At 34.4% G+C, this 25,758-nt stretch overlaps 1 protein-coding gene across 1 annotated transcript in view; it reads right to left on the bottom strand.

Annotated features, from left to right (window-relative positions):
* LOC149796170 (ankyrin repeat and BTB/POZ domain-containing protein 1-like) overlaps positions 1 to 25,758 on the bottom strand; it is an 84,836-nt gene that overhangs the window by 8,809 nt on the left and 50,269 nt on the right. Inside the window, exons 8-10 of the mRNA XM_089966110.1 lie at positions 23,886 to 24,007; positions 9,968 to 10,060; positions 7,526 to 7,687 (exon numbers count right to left, since the gene is read on the bottom strand). Of these exons, the coding sequence (XP_089822236.1) occupies positions 7,526 to 7,687; positions 9,968 to 10,060; positions 23,886 to 24,007 (377 nt within the window). The remainder of the gene's footprint in view (positions 1 to 7,525; positions 7,688 to 9,967; positions 10,061 to 23,885; positions 24,008 to 25,758) is intronic.

Genomic DNA, 25,758 nt, shown 5'->3' with positions numbered 1-25,758 from the left:
AACATGCATACTTTCAGTGATAGATAGCTTTAAGATAGTGAAATCTTGCCAAGTAGACACACTTTTTTAAGTTTAACTATATATTTCATCTCTATAGAAGAGACACATGACAAAAAAGGGCATATGCCCATTGAAGACAATATTCATAAGACTATTCTCAATTTGTCTATATATTTCACATATATACAGTAGATACCAAATCCACAAAGGACACATGTCCACTAAGGATAATATTTACAAACTGATTTTAAGTGTTATATATTTTGCCTGTATAAAATCAACACCTGCCCAAAATAGGCTTGTGTCTATTAAGAACAATCTGTATAAACCATTTTAAGAATACACGTTTCACTTCAATAAAAAGGACACTTGTTCATAAAGGACAACATCTACAAATCCATTTTCTTCACCTGCCCAAAATGGGTTTGTATCATTTAAGGACAATCTGTAGAGACCGTTTTAAGGGTACATGCATGTTTCACCTCTATAAAAAGGACACCTGTTCACAAAAAACACCATTTACAAATCCATTTTCTTCAGTTTACATATATATTTCAACTCTATAAAATATAACCTGCCCTATATTTCAACTCCATAAAATTGAACCTGCCCATAAAAGACACTTGTCCATTAAGAACAATATTTACAAAGCAATATGTTTAAGTTCACCTCTATATAAAGGACACTTACCCATTAACATCAGTATTGACAAACCAATTGTCTTAAGTTTACCTATACAAACCATGCCTGCTCATTAAGGACACAATTTTACAGAAATATGAGTGTCTTTTATGGAGATGTTGTACTGTATACTTGCACACATCTAACATTTAGATACCTGAAATATTCACTATTCTATAATACATGTACTTCAAAAATGTTTCCCAATTACAGTAATATACCTTAGTAATCAAATCAAGTGTACACTGAGTATTGACATCAGTGTTGTATCACACAAATATACCCTAGTAATCAAATCAGGTGTTTACTGAAGTACTTATATCAGTGTCCTACCATAAAAATCTTGTGCCAACATTTTTATTCACAAATGCATGCTCAAGCTGTGAATGTGGTAACTCCATTATGATCACAGCCATGAAACAGAAAGTGAAAAAAAGAGTGTTGATAGATGTCTTTACAAAATAAAGTTGCAGCATTTTGAAGTTTTTGTTTGACTTCTTATGCATTCATATATATTCTGCCTACTTGTAGATGTTTTCAGACAGTCATATGTAAATACAGTGTGACCCCGCTATAATGTGAGTTCAGATATAACGTGGTCGTGGCATGACTCCCGAAATTGTATATATTCATTCGCACATGAAAAGGTATTTTTTGTTTAAAGGACGTGAAATAGTGTATAAAAAATGTATTACCATTTTGGGGAAGAGATTGCATATGAATTTGAATATAATACAATTGTGGCATGGTTCCTGAAATTTGAAATACATGTACGTGTATTTTTCTCATACCTGGAAAATATATTTTTTTAAAGTACAAGAAATAGTGTGTAAAATGTTTATTATCATTTTGGGGAAGAGTTCGTGTATGAATTTAAATATAATACAATTGTGGTGTGGCTTCTGAAATTTAACAATTTCACTAGGTTCTTGAAGTGTCATACCAAAATAAACATTATCAAAAATGTTACTTATTACCGATCCATGAGTAAAGGCAGTAAGTCATCTTTGTGATTGTCTTCAAGTAATTCTGTATAGAGTCATTGCTCAAACAATAGCCAACATGTGTTCTTCTCTAACTGCATACACAACCAAGCAGCACACAATGCGGTGGTTAATAAAAGATTCACACAATTTTATGAACATAAAAAAACAAAAGCCGCTAACATGTTTGTTGGGCTTTGCGATGTTATTAAATGCAATCAGTTGACCAGTAAATAATGGTATGAAATTGTATATGCGTTCAGCTTACATTTTTTTTTTATATAAAAGTGACTTGCGACCATTGTAGGCCTCCTGCACTTAGTTCTTGGGTTTTACAAGTGTATGGTGTTTGCTTATGAACTCGTTATTAATTTCCTATTTTTTATAAAAATATTTTACCGCTATGCCAAGTGTTTTCTGCACTTTGCACAATGATTAGTATAGTAGTTTTCACATGTTTCTTTCGATATTCACAAAATCTGAAGTAAAAGTTATATGCATGCTGAAAGCAAGTGTTGATTGTTAATTATTCTTGCTGTAGTTGTTCAAACAAATAGGCGTATAAGCGTTAATTATTGGAAATTTACAATGGATAAATGTACACAGAAACACATATGAGAAAATTTTTGCGGTATGAAATTTGTACAGACACTGTTCATAGACCCTGGAACGTAATGAGCCATACATGTGCTTCGTCTTTGTTGTTGTTATTGTTGTGGGGTTTAAAGCCATTTTTCAGCACACGACAGGCTATTCATGGCAGCCAGAATTCATGGTGGAGGAAGAACACGGGAAATGCCCGGAAAGAACCACCAACCCACGAGAAGCTACTGGCAAGCTTTCTCACATACCAACATTGGCCGACACGAAGACTTGACCCCACGCAGACAGAGGTGAGATGGCAGTGATCTGTAATGGAGAGCGCTTTAGACCACTCGGCCAATCGGGGTCCTGCTTCATCTTTCTTAACCTAATTCTGCTGTTAATTTTTCCCAATGATTTCAGACACATAATGATCTGTGACAAAATTATTAAATAGTTTAAATATGTATGCAATTTTTGCAATGGAATAACATGTATTATGGATTAACTGCAAGCCCCAAAGTGACGATATCAGATGGCAAGTAAACAGTGCCAATACTCTGTTCATGCTATATACAGTGTGACCCAGCTATAGCGCGCTCTGTCATAACACAAATTCTGACATAACACGGTCGTCGCGTGGCTCCCGAAATTTCAAATACATGTATTTTTCTTGTGCACAAAAAAATCTTTCTTAAAAAGGACAACAAAAATGTAAAAAGTTTGTTATCATTTTGGGGAAGAGATTGTGTATGAATAATACAAGATGGTCATGGATTGGCTCCTGAAATTTTATATGTATTTTTCTCGTACACAAAAAAGTATTTTTTTCTTCTTAAAAGTACGAGAGAAAAATACGCATAAAAAGTTTATTCTGGGATCGCGTAGGTCTTCACCAATGTCAAAAACTTAGATTGTTTTTCCTTATTGGCTGCAAAACATACTATGGGGCTCTTTTTTATTTATTGGCGACATTGTTGGCTGTTTCTTTTATATACAACCATTGGTTTGGAGTGCAGAAATTCAGAGGCCCCATGAAAGGAAGCCACAAACTGGATATAAACTGCACTGAAATTTATATACTGTTACATAAACAAATTCTTTGTCCATATTGACAAACCATCTAAACAGTGCACTGTTATATCATAATCCACTTATCTTGACATCTAGCATGAGTTCTGTATGTTGTGAAATATCCGCTTTTTTGTTGTTGACATTTCTGGTAACGGAGATCATCCAGATGAGGCATTGTCTCGGAATTTATCTTTCATCGGATTTTTGGCCGCTTGCTAGTAATTAATATATTTACAAAGACTGACATTTGTATGTGAATGGTAAGTAAATATTCCTCTTCTTTTCACTCAGAATTAAATCCTTCAGAATTCTCTCATTTTCTGTAATAATCCCTGTCATCAGAACACGTGTGTCTCTATTGTCCGTTGACCCTTTGTTAATTTTCTGATGCATGCATGGAAGGCTACATCACGCTGCTACCACAAATGTATTATAAAAAAAAATACATCTTACTTATTGGTTTATTCAATAGGCTTGGAGGGACAGTAACTAGAATAGTCCAAACGATGGCCAATTTCTTTTGAAAAATGTACGCAGATAAAATAGTTTGCTGAAATTTCAAAGGAAACAGATTACCTCTGAAGCACCGACTGTTATGAAAACGTACTCAGCAAATGGAAAAAATACCAGTCTCAATCATGTAATACAATTATTTGATGTTGCCGCCACAATAAGAAATGGGCATTTGTTTGGTTCTCCAAAGCTGTCCTTTAGTGGTGACTTAAATAGCACATGCATGCTTCATCAAAGAAAGCACCCTTCATCAAAGAAAGCCTACCACAATCTTTCAATAACAGCAAAGAACTTTCCTTCAAAGGAAGTCAGTACCTGACTCAAATAAAAGTGATGGAATCTGATGGATTTTTTCATTTTCCAACATGACTGGAACACGTTAACTGTGCTGTGAAAGTTTCCTTTTTGTATTGAAAAAGTTTATGCTTACAAATGCTACCAACAGCTGGTTAAAATGCAAACTAACTTTTACCGACTTGGAACGTACTGAAAAGTAAATGTGCTTCATCATTCATTACGTGATTGTGCTAAGTTTTTCCATTGAATTCAGACCAAAATTACTGGATATTTCAAAGCTGTGTGTGTGCATATTTTCAATGGAATCACTTGTATTGTGGATTCAATGTATATGATGAGGTTTGCAGGTGAGTACACAGTGTTGATACTCTATTCATGCTATACATTAGACATTTATATACAAAGACACAGTGACCCCATTCAAGAGTGCTCTTAAAACTCGCTTATTTCGACTGCAAGAACAAACTTAAAGACCTAATAATGTTTCCTACCTTAAATATTTTCAGCATGTTCTTTATGTTTTCTAATTTCAGGGTGTTTGTGTTTGTAATCGTATCATTATATATGTTTTGTATGTTATAGGTGTTGTCCAATGTTGTAAAGCGCTTAGAGCTTCTAAAGATTAGGCGCTATACAAAGTCCACATTATTACTATTATTATTATTATTATTATTATTTATATATCAAAAGGATTCATGTATATGTACCAATTCATGGTCCTCTAAATAAAGTAAACTATTATATGTGTCTTCTCTGTTTTCACTACAGGTGTATTTCTCATTTAATATGCATCAATTTAAGAAGGTAACTGTGCCGATGAAGCATGTATTTTACCGCCCGCATTTATTACCTACACCCCCCACAATTTTTTGGGGGGTACATTTTCTTCAGCTAACTGATCTGGTTGCTTATAACATGGTTCGGTCTATAACACCATCGGGTTCTATGGTTCCCAACTATCGTGTTATAGCGGGGTCTCACTGTATTAAACACTGAATTCAGACACAATGATCTGACACAAAATTGCTGAATATTTCATATCTGTGTGCAATTTTTCAATAGAATTACGTTCATTATGGATGAACTGCATGCCATGATGGCAAGATAGTAAACGTTGTTGATACCCTATTTATGATATACATTAGACATGAATACACATATATGAACCGCTCCTGTGGCCTTGTGGTTAGAGCGTCTGTTTCGGATGCTGGGGGTCGTGGGTTCAATTCCCGGCCGAGTCATATCAGAGACTTACAAAAATGGTACTAACAGCTGCCTTGCTTGGTGTTTAGCATTAAGAGGTTAGTGTTAGGACTGGTCGGCCTGGTGTCAGGATAATGTGACTGGGTGGGACATCATGCTACATGTCTGTGGCATGACACCTCAGTGCTAGACATCACTATAAACTGCCACACTGTAGACATCATAGCAATATGACTGAAAAATTGTTAAAGCTATGTTAAAAATCCAAATCACACCCACACACCCACATATATGTACCAATGAGTTGTTCTCTTAAATAATGAAAATACTGTCAAAACCCCTCATTAATGTGACCCCACTATTAACGCGATCCAATTTTTTTGACCCCAAATATCGCATTATAGTAGGGTTCCACTGTATATCTATTTGTGACATTATGGCAGATAAGATTATACACTCTATCAAAATACTACACAACCATTCTTTTGATATGACACTGTTTCGTCATACAGAAGGAAAAGAATCCCTATCAAATTCTGTTAAAAATTAATTGATACATTTCCACTCATGTTCAGGGAGAATGGTTATTTCATCCAGATCATCTGTACAATATACAAAATTATCATCCCAACAGGAACTGTCTGATTTGTCATGGATGATATTCAAAATTATTTCCTTCAATATCATTGACATTTTTGGAAAACTCATACCAATTCTTCCACATTCTCTATTTATACGACATATTTTCTGTTTAAACTCCTTCATGTCATTTTTCCACACCTATAATTTACCGATCAATTCACATGAAATTTAAGTTATGACATTATGCAAAATCAACAGCTTTGCTCATCACACTTCCATGTTTAAAAATTGTTAACTTGAACAATTCTCATTGGCAACTTTGAAAGGAGTGTTGTGACTCCTATGAGGAAAATGATATGTACTAGAGAGTGATTTTGAATTTAGAAGACAATTACCACCTTATTTTAATATTCAATTTTCAGCTTTATACAGCAGTGAAGAATACAGACCAAATATACTTACAATGAATATTATTGTGAAACCTTACAGAATGTGCTGAAACCAAGAACATGGTTAAAGACCTTATCTGGATTAAAAGCACTTGTGAAACTGAGAATGAACATCAAGGATCAAACTCATGTTTTTTGCCTTGCAGCGAAAAAAAATGGTCTGAAGTTGATTCTGTGTTGAACAATTGAACCATTCTTATATGTCCTTTGAACCATTTCCACTAACTTTGTAACATGGAGCAAAAATGCTGGATTTACTGAAGATGTATCATTCTATTCACTAAGGTGTAAAATGTGGTGTACATCTTAGCTAACCCATCATTTCTTAATGTTGAAAAATAGATACAACAAACATATTTAAATTTAGTGTTTAACTACTGCATTTAGATAGATATTTTTTTATCTTGTATCTCTCAATCTACAGCAATTCAAAGCAAGAGTAAACTGGAACTAAGCTGTTTTCATTCTGACTTTAAAATAGAACTTAAGCTGTGTCAATAAATTTTGTTTAAAAAACACAAAATGACTCTTATTTCTGTAACAAAGGAAGGCTTGGCTTACCATCAGAAAAAACATGGGATGGGTTTATCATTTAGCATGAGAATTATGACAAATATATGGGCAATTACAAATTAGGACAATATATGAATTATTACAAATTGGAGGAGTACCTATTTACCCAATTCAGCTAATTATTTTAGAACATGACGACATGTCAGTTTGGTTTAGTTTGGTGTTTTACAGCACATCAACCTAAGTTGGCTATTTAGTGCTAAGGCAATTCAAGCAAAGTACTTTGCCCACATATGCAACATGGCAGATATCATTGGCTGATACAGTCATAGCACCTGAATCTGTACCCTGTCAGTAAATATGTCTGGCTAATCACTAAACTACTATGGCTCCCGTCTCCATTGATTGCCTCTTACATGTTTGGATGGCTCATTGGGCTTTTTCTACACCTCTGAGTCCACAGGGGGATGCTATCAATGGAGTAACTAGAGGAATTACATGGGAGTAAAACCAATAGCCTTTAATTTTTAACTTATCCCAGAAGATCTCACATAATGATGTGGTCTCATATTCTGTTGCTCTTCAGGAAATCAAACTGTTGGATGTAACAGTGATTTTATTTGTAAGCATCCTGAAATATAACCTTACCTCACAGCTGTCTTGATAAATGTAGTACATGACCCTAGTGAAAATATCGGCACTTATATCATGTATAAAGACAACAGGAAGGTCGCCCTCAGAGGCTGTATATTCTCCAAAGTGATCAATCTGGAGGGCCTTGAAATAATCACTTCTGCCACAGAAAAATACCTGCAACAAATGAAATAGCCTTGCATTGACTCCTTCTTCTTAAGTACACTTATTCCCTAGGCTTTGAAAAATGTTCAAATTACCTTGTTCTAAGATTAGACAAATCAAAGGTCTGAGGTTACTGACATTTTAGACAGTTGAAGTGATACTAATTTACATAAGATTAGATAGAAAAACATAACTAAAGAGATATTACAATTCATGGTCCTTTCCATTTTGCTACCATACACGTAACTAAAGAGATATTACAATTCATGGTCCTTTCCATTTTGCTACCATGAACATAACTAAATAGATATTACAATTCATGGTCCTTTTCATTTTACTACCATGAACATAAAGAGATATTACAATTCATGGTCCTTTCCATTTTACTACCATAAACGTAACTAAAGAGATATTACAATTCATGGTCCTTTCCATTTTACTACCATAAACATAACTAAAGAGATATTACAATTCATGGTCCATAAACATAACTACAGAGATATTACAATTCATGGTCCTTTCCATTTTATTACCATAAACATAACTAAAGAGATATTACAATTCATGGTCCATAAACATAACTACAGAGATATTACAATTCATGGTCCTTTCCATTTTACTACCTTAAACATAACTAAAGAGATATTACAATTCATGGTCCTTTCCATTTTACTACCATAAACATAACTAAAGAGATATTACAATTCATGGTCCATAAACATAAATAAAGAGATATTACAATTCATGGTCCATAAACATAACTAAAGAGATATTACAATTCATGGTCCATAAACATAACTAAAGAGATATTACAATTTATGGTCCTTTCCATTTTATTACCATAAACATATCATGCTAAATGAGCTTTATCATGTTTTATACAGTTACTTTTCTTTATATTTCATAAAAGAATTTATATAAATTTTTGAAACACTATTTGAGGAATTATTGGTCTACTGTTGTGTCTTCCTTTTGTTATCTTTTTTCTACTATTTGTGTCAAATACTACAATCAGTGGAATATCCAAGGGAGATAACTATCAAGTAGGATCCTTTCCCTAAATCTGAGTTGCTTCCCTAACCCTGACAGTTTGAAAAAAAATTGACATGAATGGAAACTGGATCAATAATTTGTTGGTTTTTTTTGCAAGAGCATAAAGATTGTTACTGTTATTAGTAACAAAACACTCTTTCAGTACCAGAGAATGGACACTATGCCAAAGACATGGTTGTACTGAAACCCATCCATGCCAAAGACTGATTTTCTGCAGTTCCCATGGAAGAACATTACTCCATCCTTTCACCACCCCACTGGATGGCTTTTCAAGCACAGAGTCCTATTTTTCCAATCCAATAACATATACTACCATATATACTCGTGTATAAGCCCATTCACATATAAGCCGACCCCCAAACTGAACAGGTATAAACAATAAAACGTGCATGACCCGCATATAAGCTGACCTACAATTCCGTGACATCTCAAGATGCACAAGATAAGTTCTAAATGCATTTATTTAGGCAAAGTTATATTTAAAAAATTACATGTATACTAAAAACTGTAAAGTTTAGACATTGGCCTGTGGATAAGCCAACCCCCCCCCCCTCTTCCAGGCCTTTATTTTTTCCTAAATTATTCAGCTTATATGTGAGTATATACCGTACCTATTATGGATGACTTCCTAATTCAGTCAATGTAGTCCTTTTATTGTTGGAATTACACAGATTACTTCACAGTTTTATTCACAAATATGCATCTTTACAATGTCAGTCAAAAATTATTAAATAAGAAATATCTAAATTTAAAATGCTGCTCAAAAATATCTGAAAATGGATTCAATAAGGAAACTTGTTAAGTTTGAATGTTCTAAACCACAGCACTATGATCAAAGATTATGCAGGAAAACACCCGTCCACTACATCAGAAACACAACAACATTACTGTAAAATTTAATTATTTTTAATGTTATATATTTATAATAAAAACTAAATATAAAAGTTTATCAAACTATCAAACTAGAATGAAAGGACCCTGCTTCTGTAAAATTATTTTCACACAATCCTCAATGCTGAGTCATGGTTTTCATGTTTGAGATGCAAAACATCAAATTTTGTCATTTTTCTCGAGTTATAAGAACCAATGCTCTTTTTTCTTAAATAGCATGATAGTGAACTAGCACTTGCACATTGTCATGTCTGTTTAATGTTTTCTGTTGTTCAGGACCATGACACTAGAAATGGGGCAAAACTAAAACTGCTTGTATGCATCGTGTACATGAACATCTCAATTTACCTTGTGGCAGAGAAACCTGTGTCCTTCCACAGAAAAGCAAATATCTGCATAGATTGGTAAAAATTCTGGCTCAAAGGGCAATTCTCCTAAAGGCTGAAAGAAGGCAGAAAAGTATATGTATATGTATATGTATGTCAGCACAATCTTGACTATTGTTACGTGTTTAGGCTCTTTCAAACAGTAACAAGAAAAGAGTGAAGACAACAAGCTTTGTAAAATTTAACAAATATATTATTTCTCTAAAAAAAACAAGGAAAAATGAGAAAATGAACTTACGGTTTTATGAATCAAATCCAAAAATAATCCAAGAAATAAAAAATAGAAGTCCTAGTAATAAAAAATCCTAATGAAACTGAGTTGAATCCAGATGAAATCCAAAATGGAAGGTGATGACACATGCTGTAGTCGGTGTCATACTGATAAGTCAACAGTTCTTTGTTGAATCACAGCAAATAATATTCCAGTTTTTTTAATTCTGTGTTAATTTCAATAAATGTCTTTGTCCAAGAATTAATTTAGAGCACTAGTATTTCCAGGGAAAACAAACTTGAAATCCAAATAAACTGAAGAAAACAAAATAATTAGCTTCAAAACTGGTCACAACATAAAACACTTTAACTTCTCCAGTGTTAAGGCAAGAATAGCTATTATTTCTCAAAACATCAGTAATAAATCTAACTACAACGCAAAACAGATGCCCAGATGTGGGTCAGTCCTCTGGAAAAACCTGAGTTTGTAACAATTGCTACATGTTATTTGTCATGTACTCCAAGTATGGCCTTGATTTTACTTTATGAATCTTACTCTGAGAAGGAATTTTAAAAAAAATAAGTTGTTTACTACAACTCTCACTAATTTCTGAATCAAGGTCAGGAACTAGGTCAGCTAAGATACAATGTCTTTATAAAGTTTTTCATGTCAAACATAAAAAAAATCAGAACTGAACTCTATTCCAGTAAATAAAGTTACATTAAAATAGCATGTAAAGGAATAAAAAAGTTTAAAACTTACAAACAAACAATTAAATTAAATGAAATATAAAATAAATCAAATATATGTAACACTTCCCCATAATGAAAAAGAAAGATTTATATAATAAGCTTTCTTTTTCCATAGATTAATTATATAAGTTTTTTTAACACAAATAACATAAGAAGAACTCTTATGAATTATTCAAAGTGTACATGAAGTAATATTTCTATACATGGGAAAGTGCATCTGCTATTAAGTTATCTTTTCCCTTGATGTGCCTGATGTCAATATTATATTCCTGTAACAACAAACTCCACCTCAGCAGACACTGATTTTTATTTTTCATCTTGCCAATGAAAGTAAGGGGGTTGTGATCACTAAACACAATAATCAAAGGAGCTGAACTAATGTAAATTTCAAAATGTTGTAATGCCAATATCAAAGCCAAACATTCCTTCTCAATTGATTTCTTTGGTGCTTATTTAATTTTTTAGAAAAATAACACAATGGATGATCAACACCATTTTCGTCTTCTTGAATCAATACAACTCACAAGATCACTTGCATCAACTGACAGTTTAAATGATTGGCTGAAATTTGGAGCTGTAAGAACTGGTGTGCTTTTAAGTATGGCTTTTAACTTACCAAACGCCTCCTGACATTTTTCAATCCAATGAAACTTGGTTTTTTGCTCAATAAATTTGTCAGGGGTTCAGCAATTTTAGAAAAATTGGAACAAAATTCCCGATAGCATCCAGCCATACCTAAAAATCGCATCAGATGCTTTTTACTAACAGGCACAGGGAATTCAGAGATAGCCTTGACCTTAGCATCTATAGGTTTAACTTCTCCATGTCCCACGATATGTCCTAGAAATGATACACTAGCATGGCAGAACTCACTTTTGGATAAATTAATTGCCAAACTTGCATCAGTGAGTCTGTCAAAGAATTTCCGAATCGTTGCTAAATGTTCTTTCCAGGTGTCATTGTAGATGATGACATCATCGATGTAAACATCACAATTATCTAGACCAGAGGTTATCATATTCATTAAATGTTGAAAAGTACAACTTTATTTGGCGAACCTTTTATCCCAAACGGCATCACTTTATATTGATAAAGTCCTTCTGGAGTCACGAATGCTGAAATTTGCTCTTTCCGTCAGTGGAATTTGCCAAAATCCTTTCAGAAGGTCAAATCTGGTGACACACCTGGCATTTCCAATCTTATCAATGCAGTCATCAATTCTTGATAATGGAAATGAATTTGTTTTATTCACCTTGTTCACCATCCTATAAACAGTGCAGATATGGAAAGTTTTATCTGGTTTTGGAACAAGTATACATGGTTAACTCTAGTCACTTTTACTGGGCTCTATGAAATAATTCTCCAGCAAATATTGAATTTCTTTTTCAAGTATTCCTGTTTGAGAGGTTTCATCCTGTTTTGGTGTTGTTTCACAGGTGAGGAATTTACAATTTCAACGTCATGGAAAATTTTGTTTGTTCTTGTAGGAACATCTGGAAATAAGTGCTCATATTCAAATAACTGTTTAAGTTCATTCCTTTCTTTCTGTTGCAAATGTGAAAGTTTCTGGTCCAGATTATCCATAATTTATGAATTCCGAAGATTTGTCGCTCCAAAATCAGTAGAGTCCAATTGATTCTTTCACTTAAATCATCACTGACTGAGACAGGTACAACTAAATTGATTGCATGTTTAGCCTGGCTATCTCTTTCAATTATACTGGTACTCCCTTAAATTATTTACACCTCAGGAGTACTATTATTATAATTTAACTCATTCTGAAGAAAATTTTGAAGAGAGACAGAACTCTATTACTAGACTCAAAAGTTCTCTCCATTGTAGTTCTGTCAAACCATAATTTCACTTTTGACTTGAACTGCTGAATGCCAAATTCAAGCATAACTGGCTGGAAAATTTCAGACCTAAAATTTTACCCTTGATCAGACTGGACAGATTTGGGAAGGCCAATTTGAGTAAAAAAATTTATTAAAGCTTTTACTATTGTTTAAGATTTAATATTCCTCAAATGAATTGCCTCTGGAAGTCTTGTTGATGCACACATTATGGTCAACAAGTATTGGTTACCTGACTTGGTCTTAGGTAAGGGACCAACACAATCTACCATTATTCTGCTAAATGGTTCGTCAAATGCAGGAATAGGTTGCAGATGAGCCTTAGGTATCTTCTGATTGGGTTTTCCTACCATTTGACAAGTATGACAAGATCTGCAGTGTTTACAAACATCACTTTTAATTTTTGGCCAACAGAAATGAGTCAAGATCTTGTGATATATGAAATTTGTTTTTCTGCAGTTTCCTCACAATTATAAATCTTTCACAATGAATAAAGAGATAAAAATGTTTGATCTTCCCCACCCAAGATTTCGGTTCCTGTCATAAAATATGATTAAAGGAGCAAAGTATAATTGTAAACGACCTAATTAAACGATTAGCCTCATTAATATAAACAAATACACAGTGCATTTCATAACCAAAGAATTTCATTAAACAGTAAAAACTGAAGATCTTTTCTGACTGACTGTGCTAATTTATGCAATATTTATTATAAGATGTATCCATGTTTTAGTTTGGTGTTTTACTGTACTGATGTCCAAGGCCACACCATTGTAGCACCAGGCTTATTTGATGGTAGGATTCAGACCACATCCTTTCAGTTGCAGGTTTGGCAGCACAGTAACTAACAAGCCACTGTTATCCCTGCTTCTATTAGACACCTCTCACAACATGCTGGAGACTGCACTTGGCCTATTCTAAATTCACCATCCCATACAATATTGTTATAAATGTTTTCATAAAATCAAACTATTTACTTTTTGGGAGGGATTTATTGTGATTTACTGATATGTACCATTCACTTGTTGCATGTGTACATATAAAGCACAGTAAGCAGTTATTGTCACGTCAATTGTTTACACTGTTTGAATGCTGTGAATTACTTATACATGTAACAGCAAATTCTTGTACAAATGAGTATTTAAAGACTGTTCAGTATGATGTTTTGCCAAAGAATGTTCTGTATGACTGACAATTGATCTTGATTTTGGGTTATGTTTGATGTCATACATGTACTTTACAATGTTCACCATCTTTGTTTTGTAGTCAGTTTGTGGGGGCCCTGAGTGGCCGAGTGGTCTAAAGCGTTCACCGTTTTTACGTGAAATATGTTCTGCTTAACAATGAAAAAATACACTTGCCATCTCCTGCAAATCTGACACATCTGCATTGTGCATGTTCAAATTTTCCTGCTCCACCAACCTACCTCATTTGAAGCCCAGTGTTTAATGTTAATTAGCTTATACAAGGATTTTAGTGCTTGGTCATATATTTGTAATTAAAGTGGAATAATATAATTTGCATTCAATATTTGTCTTGAATCACGATGTTTTTATAGGCTACTGCATTTGTATGGGAAAATATAAACAAGTTTTTTTGGATGTAAATACTGCACGACCTTGGGAGTGCAGTATATTCATCTGACAAAATGAGTTCATATTTTCCCAAACAAATGCAGTAACCGTTTAATTATATGCTAATTTCTTTTAATAATGCTTAATTATATTAACAAAATACACAACAAGAAACAAAATAACTGAATGTATGCCATATTCCAAACTAAATACACTACTATACCTAGCTTGATACATATGTCCTTATCTTTTTAATAACCACTGGCACGAAGTTGACTTTATGACAAGTCTTAAATGTCTTTGTACTTTCCGAGAGAACTACCATGATGTTAGCAATCTACCAATAGCCTCTGCCACACAATTAATAACTGAAATCTACACTACAAATGTAGTCAAGTTTCATTACCATGTAAATAGTAATGAAATTATAGTACATACTATTGTGATTCACAGTATTCTAGAAATGTCACTGTTATAAAAGCAATACATTTTCTTTTTCTTATATTTTTGATAGTAGTGAAGTGTATAAATTTGCATAAGTACAATATCCAAGTGACAAAGTAAGCACCAAACCACAGACAAGTTGGAAACTTGCACCATATCTTTTTGGTGAGTGAGCTTTGGCTTCTGTGACACTCTTATTGTAAAGTTTGCATAATCTCATTCGAAGGTGGGCACAAATGAACAAACAGGGCAAAACTTTAATTACAAGAGTCACAATAGATTTTAGATTTTTATAGCTATCACTAAGTTCATTAACACTGTAAATATTTCTTGCTAAATAAGTATAAATATATTTTGAGATAATTTGGCAACTATTCATTTCCAATTGATGCAAACTTGGTCTTAACTTGAAAATTAGACATCATGTCTCCTTATACTATGTCTGATAACACAAGTTCTGGAATTTTTTTTTTACAATATCATCTTAGTATAACAAGGTCTAAAAACTTATTTTGGTAAATAACTTGTGGTGTGTGAAAACAAAAAGGGTCAGAAGACACATATGGTCATGAAGAATGAAGTTGTATCAAGGCATGTCATATCCTTAGTAAGTTCTACTTCAGTAAAAAAAAAAGCTGTACCCCTGAGGAAAAATTTGTGGTCAGTTCTTTTTATCTGACTTAATTCAATATACTGTATAATACACAGATGACAACATCTGGCATTAGCAAGGTTTGTTGGTTCCAAAGTATGTGATCATCATCATAGGTACAAATCATTAAATCCAGTTAAAGTCACACCAACACCATGTGTGTGTGTGTGTGTGTGTGTGTGTGTGTGTTTCAAATGAACTGGTAAATAACACAGATAAATATGGGCCTTAAGATTCCTATACACTCATTGTGACAGCAATTATGATGAATTAATTACAAAGGAAAAATAGCCCTACTTTAACACATGTTTATACTGAGACAAATAAGACTAGAAACATACAAACTAGTTTATGATATAGGCCCAGCTCATTTTTACATAACTCTATAAATACTCTTTCAGATTAAAACATTTTGAGACCCATGAGTCAAAATGTGTGTGTGTGTGTGTGTGTGTGACTTGGAGTTTTTGCACAGCTTTAACAAGTTTAGTCGTCCTCTCACTAAGATGTCTGCAGCGTGGCAGTTTATAGTTTATAAAACATCAGGCGATGAGCCCAAGTGTGTGGATCTAACACCCACTGGTTACTCCATCAAGTCGTTCCTACGTAACTTTCGCAGAGGTGGAATTGCTGTCATCACAAAAAATTCCATGATCAAATGTCTTAACCACAACACAACATTCAATTTTGACCACACATCGTTTGAACTAGTCCAAACCACACTCACACTGGAGCAAAGGTCAGTCCATTTTATCTGCCTATACCGCCCTCTTCCTAGCAGAAAAAACAAGCTGGCTGAATCTCTCTTTTTGGAGCAGTTTCTGAATCTCCTGGACTATGGAAATTCGATAGGTGGCAACCTGATTATTCTAGGAGACTTCAACTTTCACTTTGACTGTCCCGGAAACCCAAACACATCAAAACTCATAGATTCCATTAATATTTTCAACCTCAAACAGTCAGTTAACCAACACACCCATAAACATGGTCACATTTTAGACTGGATTCTTCATAGACCTGATGATAACATTCTATGGTCCTCTCTGGTATCCCATGACCTTGCATCAGATCACCTCTGCATTATATGCCATCTTGATGTATCAGTCCCTAACCCTCCACCTTTATCTGCTACTAACAGAAACTTCTGTATGATAAATATGAACCAAACTAATGAACGACATCCAAGCAAACCTAACAACTTGCTTACTTCCTACAGCAGAACAACTCGATAACTGCCTGCGTTCATTGCTCAACAAACATTCCCCAGCTACCAAGTGCAGAGTATCAATTCAAAAGTGTTCTCCATGGCATAGCAGTGTTAGGGACCAGCTTCACACTGCTAAAAGAGACTGCCATAAAGCTGAAAGGCTTTGGCTTTCCACCAGACTCACTATTTATAAGCAAATCAATGAAGCCGCTATAAAGAATGTCACAAATATAGTCCATGCAGCAAAATCAGCCCACTACAATACTAAGATCATGGAAAGTTCCAGCTGCAAAGAGCTCTTCGAGATCACTAATAAGCTAATGTCAGGGAACAAATCTTCCAACTACCTTCTCTCCAGTCGACCTTCCGGACATGTTTGCAAATTTCTTCCGTGACAAAGTACAAACCATTAGAGATAAGCTTGACACCATAATTTCAATTGACTCGTCATCACCATACAGTTGGGATACAGAACTTGAGCGGCAACCATTAGCAGCATTTGAACCTGTCTCTATGGATTTCGAATGTACAATCCTGATGAAGAGTGCACCAAAGTCATGTGAACTTGATCCAATTCTAACATTACTGCTGCGTGAGTGCTTAGATCCAGAATTGCCTTCACTAACTGATTAATACTGGCCGCCATGTATAGCCTATCGTATGCTGAAAAATGCTGTTAAACCCAACAACAACAACAACACTAACTGATGTTATTAATACGTCTCTCTTATCCAGGGAATTCCCGTCATTTTTCAAAACTGCCATTGTAAAGCCTCTGCTGAAGAAACCAACACTAGACCATAATGATTTAAAGAACTACCGCCCAGTTTCTAATCTCCCATTCATATAAAAAATCTTAGAAAAGGTTGTTTTTTCCCAGCTTGTATCTCATCTGAATTCAAACAGTCTTTTTAGCAATGTACAATCTGCATATTGCCCTTGCCACAGTACTGAAACTACTCTTCTAAAAGTAGTTAATGACATTCTCTCTGCGTTGGATAGTGGAAAGATTACAGTCCTCACCCTCCTTGATTTGTCTGCAGCATTTGACACAATAGACCATGATATATTACTTCACCATCTCCAGCATGTATTTGGCATTCATGATACAGCCTTACTGTGGTTCAAGTCCTACTTGGTCAACAGGACACAAATTGTATCTGCAAATGGAATACACTCCAGTTGATCTATGTTGTGGTGTTCCACAGGGGTCTGTTCTTGGACCTGTTCTCTTCATTCTATACACTCAGTCGCTCTCAAGTGTCATAGATCATCATCCAGTGTCTCACCAATTGTACTCTAATGACGCCCAAATATACAAATCTAGCCACTCAACTGAAGTTGATGCTACAATCCAAGGTGTAGAGAGGTGCATTTCTGATGTGAAATCATAGACAACATGTAACAAGCTGCAGACGAATGATGATAAAACTGAGGCCATTCTGATCACAACACAAAGACTTTCTCATTCACATCCTTTACCTCAGACAATAAATATCAGCAACACCAACATTAAATTCACACAATCAACAAAAACCTAGGTGTTACTCTGGACAATACTCTCACATTGCACCAACATGTCATGAACATATGCAAGGCTGCATATTTTGAGCTGAGACGCATCAGCTCAATTCACAAATATCTTTCAGTTGATGCCACTAAAACACTTGTGTGTTCATTAGTACTTTCAAGACTGGACTATTGTAACTCAGTTCTGTCTGGTTCATCTCAATATCTACTCCAGAAACTTCAAAGAGTTCAAAACACAGCTGCTCAGATCATACTTAGAGTACCACGATCAGAGCACACCTCCCCGCTGCTCTGTACCCTACACTGGCTATCCATTCAATCCAGAATCAAACACAAAATTTGTTCTCTGTGCTACGTTTCACTGTTGGACTCTAGTCCAACATACCTATCTGACCTCACCCATGTGTACACACCAGCAAGATACTTACGCTCCTCTTCTGACAATCGTATACTTAATATTCCCACTATGAAAATAAAGTCATATGGACAGTGTTCTTTTGCATACCAGGGCCCAGCAACATGGAATGAATTGCCCACTGAACTTAGACACAAAGACACAGTGATCCCATTCAAGAGTGCTCTCAAAACTCACTTATTTCGACCGCAAGAACAAACTTAAAGACCTAATAATGTTTCCTACCTTAAATATTCTCAGTATGTTTTTTTATGTTTTCTAATATTATGGTGTTTGTTTTTGTAATCATATTATATGTTTTTTATCTTATAAGTGTTGTCTAATGTTGTAAAGCGCTTAGAGCTTGTAAAAATTAGGCACTATACAAAGTCCTCATTATTATTATTATTATAGTGATGTCTAGTAAAGGGGCATCATGCTGCAGAGATGTAACATCACATCCAACCCAGTCACATTTATCCTGATACCAGGCCCACCAGTCATAACACTAACCTTTTAATGCTGAGTGCCAAGCAAGGCAGCTGCTAGTACAATTTCTGTAAGTCTTTGTTATGACTCTGCTGAGGTTTTAACCCACGACCTCCCACATCCATGGTGGACACTCTAACCACTTAGGCCAATACAGTGGTCCAGTCCAAACAATAATATAAATTTTTACTATAAAGTCGCTAAACTGTGAAATTCCATAACAGTACATGTTACAGATGTGTGCGTTTATAATCAATTAAAAATATTTATTAAAATATGTATTTGGAAAGACAATTTCAACAAATGCAATACTTGTCAAAATATTCATTATTATTTGGAAATGTGAATACAGCAATCCTAAAGTATCTATCTACATGATGGTGAACATAGTTTATACATGCCTTTAATGAGTATATTTAGTGAATAGAAATATATATCTATAATATTTTATTCAATCTACTGAGCCATTTTAAAGATATGGCCAATTTATATCAAACTGTTGCAAAAGAAATCTGAAGACTGCAAAATTTGCCATGATGGACATAGTTGCGATGTGACTCAATCACATTTGGTCTATTTGCATTTAAATTCATGCAACTTTTGTCAACAATTGACTGCTTTTCATTATGGCAAGATAACTGCAAATGATTTGTTACATAAATAAAAGGGGTCCCGAGTGGTCTAAAGCGCTCACCATTCCGGATAACTGCTATCTCACCTCTGTCTGCGTGGGTTCAAGGCTCAGACTCAGCTAACGTGGGTATGTGAGAAAGCTTTCTCACATACCCACATTGGCCAAACCTGAAACTTGAACCCATGAAGACAGAGGTGAGATGGCAGTGATCCGTAATGGTGAATGTTTAGACCACTCGGCCACTCAGGGCCCCTTGAAGAGCTTGGTAACATGTCAGCATTCTGTGCATCAATAAAGTCATCGATTGTGAAAAATAAATTCCAGAAATTACCCTTAAAAATGTGCTGAAACCACAACTTCAGTCAAAACCAAATTTTCTAAACATTTTACTTGTAATAAAATCTGTTTGTCACAAGCAGTTTGTTGTTCTTTCAAGGAATTTCACAAGTTTCATGTCTACTCTCTATCACATTTGTTTAAATTTTCAGTTTTCAAGAAAGGGTCATTTAAATTTTGGTATTTTTCACTAACATTTCAAAAAACTTGCTTGTCAGAATGCATTTTGCTAAATTTGGTTACATTCTTGTTAGGAGATTCTGAAAAGTGATTTGAAGGATTGTCCACTTTTAGTAACAAAAGCCATATTTCATATCAGATCATCATTCATAAAAGTTAAAGAGTGTTTATGCATAGATGCTTTCTGTCAAATTTTGTCAAATTCAGTCCAATGGTCTTCAAGTAGAAACCAGTAAACCATATGTCTACATTTTGTAACTGAGGCTATATCTGATGGTGAATTGTTATCATTTGTATAAGTTTGAAATGTCTTCATGCCAATACATTGTTTTTAAATTGGTGAAATTCTGTTTACCAAATCTGGAAAGTTATTTTAATATTTTTTTCATAACAGCAACCATATTTGAGGGCAAATTGGCATAATTTAAAAAAATCTAAATGGTCTTCATGCCTGGATGATTTCCATCAAATTGAGTCAAATTCCAATCAGTTTTGGAGAAGTAGTCATTTAATACTTTTTCTGCTTTTAGTATATGATAGTCATATGTGTTGAACAATCTGCATCATTTATATAAATTTAAAACGTCTTCACACCAGACTGCTTTCTATAACATTTGGTGAAATGTATCCTGCAGTGTTTGACATAAAGTTATTTAAAGGCTGTTATATCGGTACTAATGCCAGTCATATCTGACGGCAAATTGGTACATTCAAAAGTTTGAAAGCATGTCATGCCAAAACACTTTCTGTTAAATTTAGCCAAATTGTGTCCAGTGGGTTTTGAAAGAAGTCTTTTATAGTGGTTTTTCTAGTTTTAGCAGTGTCATCCAGTTTTGAAATTGGATTGGCATTATCTGTACGAACTTAAAAGTTATTTTTTGTTGTCACACTTTTTAACCAATTTGGTCAAATTCTGCTCAAGAGTTTTTGAGAAGTCATTTCAAGGTTTTTATATTTTTTAGTAATGGCAGCCATATTCAACAGTGGATCAGCATGCTGTTTACCAAGTTTGGTTGAAATAAGTCCAGCAGTTTTTGAGAAGTTAAAAATGTTGATTGATGATGGTTCAAAATAGCAAATGATGGTTGATACATGATGAACGACCATCACATTAAAAAAAAAAGAGTTTTATGCCCACTCCATGTTTAATAGTCATCTATGTAGACGCAAGTAGAGGCTTCTTGGTCTCAATCACCTTGATTTCAGGTCAAGGTATGTGGTCTTTAACAAAAGTCACTCAATTTTTTCTTATTTGGTTAACCTCAACTGTGACCTTTGACCATGAGATACCCAAATCTATACATTTCTTTATTGCTCTAAAGAATTTAACCATCCACAAAGATTGATCAAGAAACTTATTCTAGAACAAAAGCAACTGTGCAAAGCCCATTTTTCTTCCCATCACAATGACCATGACCGGTGACCCAAAAGTTAATAGGTCTCTTTCATACCGTAAGTGCAAACCATCCACAAACTTGGGTCTCGACCTAAAGTTACTAAGTAAAAGTTGTGTTTCTAGTGGCCTAGACCTTTGATAGGTAGGTAGGTGTGTGTGTGTGTGTGTGTGTGTGTGTGTGTGTGTAACAAGAAACACATAAATAACTATCAGAAAATAAAAAAGATATCATTTAAATATAGCACATGGACTCACTTTCTTTGATGAACAGCTACAACTACTCTTACATAACAAACAAAGTCAGATGGGGTCAACAAAAGTATACAGTGATAAAATTTAGCTGTGATCATTGTGACAGTGCTGTAGAACTGCTAGGCAGATATAGAAAGTAACCAAATTTTATGTATCTATATCAAAGGCAGTGTAAAAGTGCAAAAAAGGAGAAGAAACTAAGTCATGACCTTGACCTTAAGGGTAAAACCTTCTATATCATTAAACAGCAAAATGTAACTGCACCATAGTTAATCCCATAACCTCCCTTTTAAAATACAAAGCAGAAAGAAAAGCAATGATAAAATACATACCTTGAAGACAAGACCCCTGATGTGGAATGTAACACATCTTCATGTGACAATATACAAGATTGTATTCACTTATCTTACACAGCTCAAAATTTATAGACCACAATGAAGAATGCAAGTGAAACCTGAAAAACTTGCATGTAACCTTGATTTGGAAGATAGGATCCCCAATGTGGTACATAAATTTGCTGACTGGAATGTTAGGTGTGACAGCAAACTTAAAATATATTAATGCCCTGACACTGACCTAAAAATATAATCCCCTGTGTGTGACACATCTCCTAATGATGATAAAAAGGTATACTAAGTCCATCTGTTAATCTCAAACAGCTCCAACATTATAAACCAGAATGGAATGTTTGGTGTAAAACTTAAAATTTTGAGGTGTGACCTTGATCCTGACATACTTTATAGTGTTGATGTATAACTACACCAAGTTTCATCTGTTAATTTCAAATGGTTTGAAAGTTATAGAGTAGAATGTAAACTGTGAGGGAAAACTTAATTTAGAGCCATACCCTTTCCCTGAAAAAACAGACCTCTAATGTCATTCAGGACACACCTTCAAATGATAATAAAAATACATATTTGATCCTTTAATCTCAAATGACTTGAAAGTTAAAGATCAGAAAAAAAACGAGAAAAACTTAAAATATTTGAGCCATGCCCTTGAACTTAGAGATAGGACCCCTAATATTTAATGCAACACACCTTCTAATGATAATGAATGAATCAACAATGTTTTATTCCTTAATCACAAATGACTTGTGTGTGTGTGTGTGTGATTTGGATTTTTAATGTAACTTTAACAAGTTTTCAGTCATATCGCTACGATGTCTGCAGTGTGGCAGTTTATAGTGATGTCTAGCACTGGGGCATCATGCCGCAGACAAGTAGCATTATGTCCCACCCAGTCACATTATCCTGACACCAGGCCGACCAGTCCTAACATTAACCCCTTAATGCTGAGTCTTTGGTATGACTTGGCCGGGGATCAAACCCATGTCCTCTCGCATCTGAGGCAGACGCTCTAAACAGTAGTCCATCATAGCAGTCACAAATGACTTGAAAGTTATTGAGGTGAAAGGAAAAAGTGAGGCAAATATAAACAATGAGCCATGACTTTGAACTGATGACAGGACCCCCCAATGAGGTAATTAACACACCTTCCAAGATATTAGAGTATGCCAAGTTTCCTTAATTACAGACTGGAAAGGAAAGTGTGATGGAAAAATTTAAATTCTCAAACATGACCTTGACATTAAAGATACGCCCCCAATGAAGTAAGCAATATACCTTCTGATGATTTATCTGTCATCATGGCAAGCTTCATACCTTAATCTCAAATGATTTTATAGAAGCAAAAACAAACATGTGACAGATGGACAGAAATGTGTATACTGTGTCCCCTACTTTCAGAAAAAAGTCAGGAGGCAATTAACTAATGACAATTAACTTTAGGATTATTTTCTGAATAATGTTTCAAAACATTTAGGCTCCACCCATTTCAAAAAAATAATTAGTACCATTACAACTTTTAACAATTAGCCTACTTTTATAAATATGCATGTTGAAAAGGCAGCATCTATATGTAATTTATAGTCAAAAATATCATAAATGATAATGAAAATGTGTGGAAAAACATACCATTGCACACAACTCCCTAGGAAGTGCTAGGTCAGCTAGATATCTAAATGCTAGCTGAAGTTCATGCATATTAATGTCCTCTAATACCAGTTTTGTGACACTGACACCAGGCTTCGTTGATTCTGAAATACAGTTTGATAAAATTAAAACAGACTGAGACAGCAAAACATAAGAAAAAAAAACCAGACCAACAAAAAAGGAGAGAAACAGAAACTAACATAAGCTATTCACATGCACTAACATGGAATCAGTGACATTACATCCAGATGATTAAAATGTACAAGTATGGATTTGATTTCATAAGTTCCCTCTCAAAACTCTCATTTAAGACTTAGAGGAAGGAAGAGCTTTATTCTTCAAATAGTGGAATGTATCTCCTTGACATATTATTGAGACTAAGTCTGATTAGTACTTCAAATTTCAAAAAAATACTACTGGTAGGTTAGGTAAAAATATACTTAATTATTATGTAAAATATCTTCATTTAAATCTGTGTACATGTACTTGATAAAAAGATTTTTAAAAAACCTAGGAAGGTCAAGTAGACATGAGGTCATTCACTTGGCTGACATCTGCCAAGAAAGCCAAATGCATGAGCAGCTGGACAAGAAAGCTGGGTCAAAAGGATGCTCCCTGTATAAATACATTTTGGTTGAATGCATATGTGATGAAGACTTTTGTGTATCTTCATTCATATTTGATGGCACATCAGCATCAGTTGTCCAACACTCAAAGAACTTGATAACCGGATGCTTTATGTAAAAAATTGATCACCAGCTTTCAGATAAAGTTTAATCTATTTCTTTTTTTGTAATTGCTTCTATATTTGAAGGCAGACTGATATACTTGTAAAACATGAGGATCAAGTGAGCCTGATATTGCTTACAGTTGTAGCTAACATGTCAGCTTGTGAAATGCATATTGAAAATATAGAGCTAAAAGAAAAGCATCCAGCACATTATTTGTACATTGCTAATTAATGCTGGTATCATCTTTTCTAAATCAAATATATGTAACCACCTTCTTTACCAAGTCTGCCCTTATGTCCCTGGGCCCTACTCCTGGAGTTATAACTTTGGAAACCATTAGGAACCCCATATTTCTATTTTTTTTTGTAATGATGACCATATCTAATGGCAGATCAGTATCATTTGATAAACTAAAATGCACATTACATTGTGGAAAACTTGTAGGTTTTGCAAGGTGAATTCACTTCCACAAGTTAAAAAAAAAAAGAGAAACAAAAGGCCCTTGTGGTGCTGAAATCACTCATGAGGCTAACATCTGCTTAACTACCAAAGGTTCGGCTCTGTAGTTTCACACTTTGCATAAGGTTAGATTTTAAAGAAAAATAATTTCCCAAGCTTTCCTCATGGATTACCATGATTATTAAAAACAAACCTTGTATATTTCAGGTATTGTAAAATATAATTATCTTTACAGTAAATTGTAGGAAAAAAAGAGCTGCTAATAATTAATTCATTGCAAATTCAGAAGCTGGTATTATCTTTTCTGGCAAAATTTATTTGCTCTATTTTAATAACTTTTAAAGTTAGGGTACTTTAGACTTCAGTCTTATTTTTTATTAACATAGGAGCTGCCATTTTATCAGCTGACTGCTTTAGATGGTTTCTATAATGACCACCTGTAAAGAAATTTCAGCAGCAGTACATAGCATAAAGTTCTGACAACATTCTCACCAAGGTTCGTGTCGCCAGTCCAAACAACTTCACCTACATCAATCCCTATCACAGAAGTATAAAATAACTAAAGTGCTGCCAAAAGAAATCTCTTGGCCAAGAGTCTGGCTTAGCAGGAAACTTTATGTAGAAGCATCTTCCAATGATAATGACAGCATGTATAATGAAAACAA

Source organism: Sinohyriopsis cumingii, chromosome 7 (assembly GCF_028554795.1).
Source record: "Sinohyriopsis cumingii isolate HCF-2022 chromosome 7, ASM2855479v2, whole genome shotgun sequence".
NCBI classification, from domain to species: Eukaryota; Metazoa; Mollusca; class Bivalvia; order Unionida; family Unionidae; genus Sinohyriopsis; species Sinohyriopsis cumingii.
Note: the sequence above shows the minus strand (reverse complement) of the source record. Positions and strands in the feature narration are given on the sequence as shown.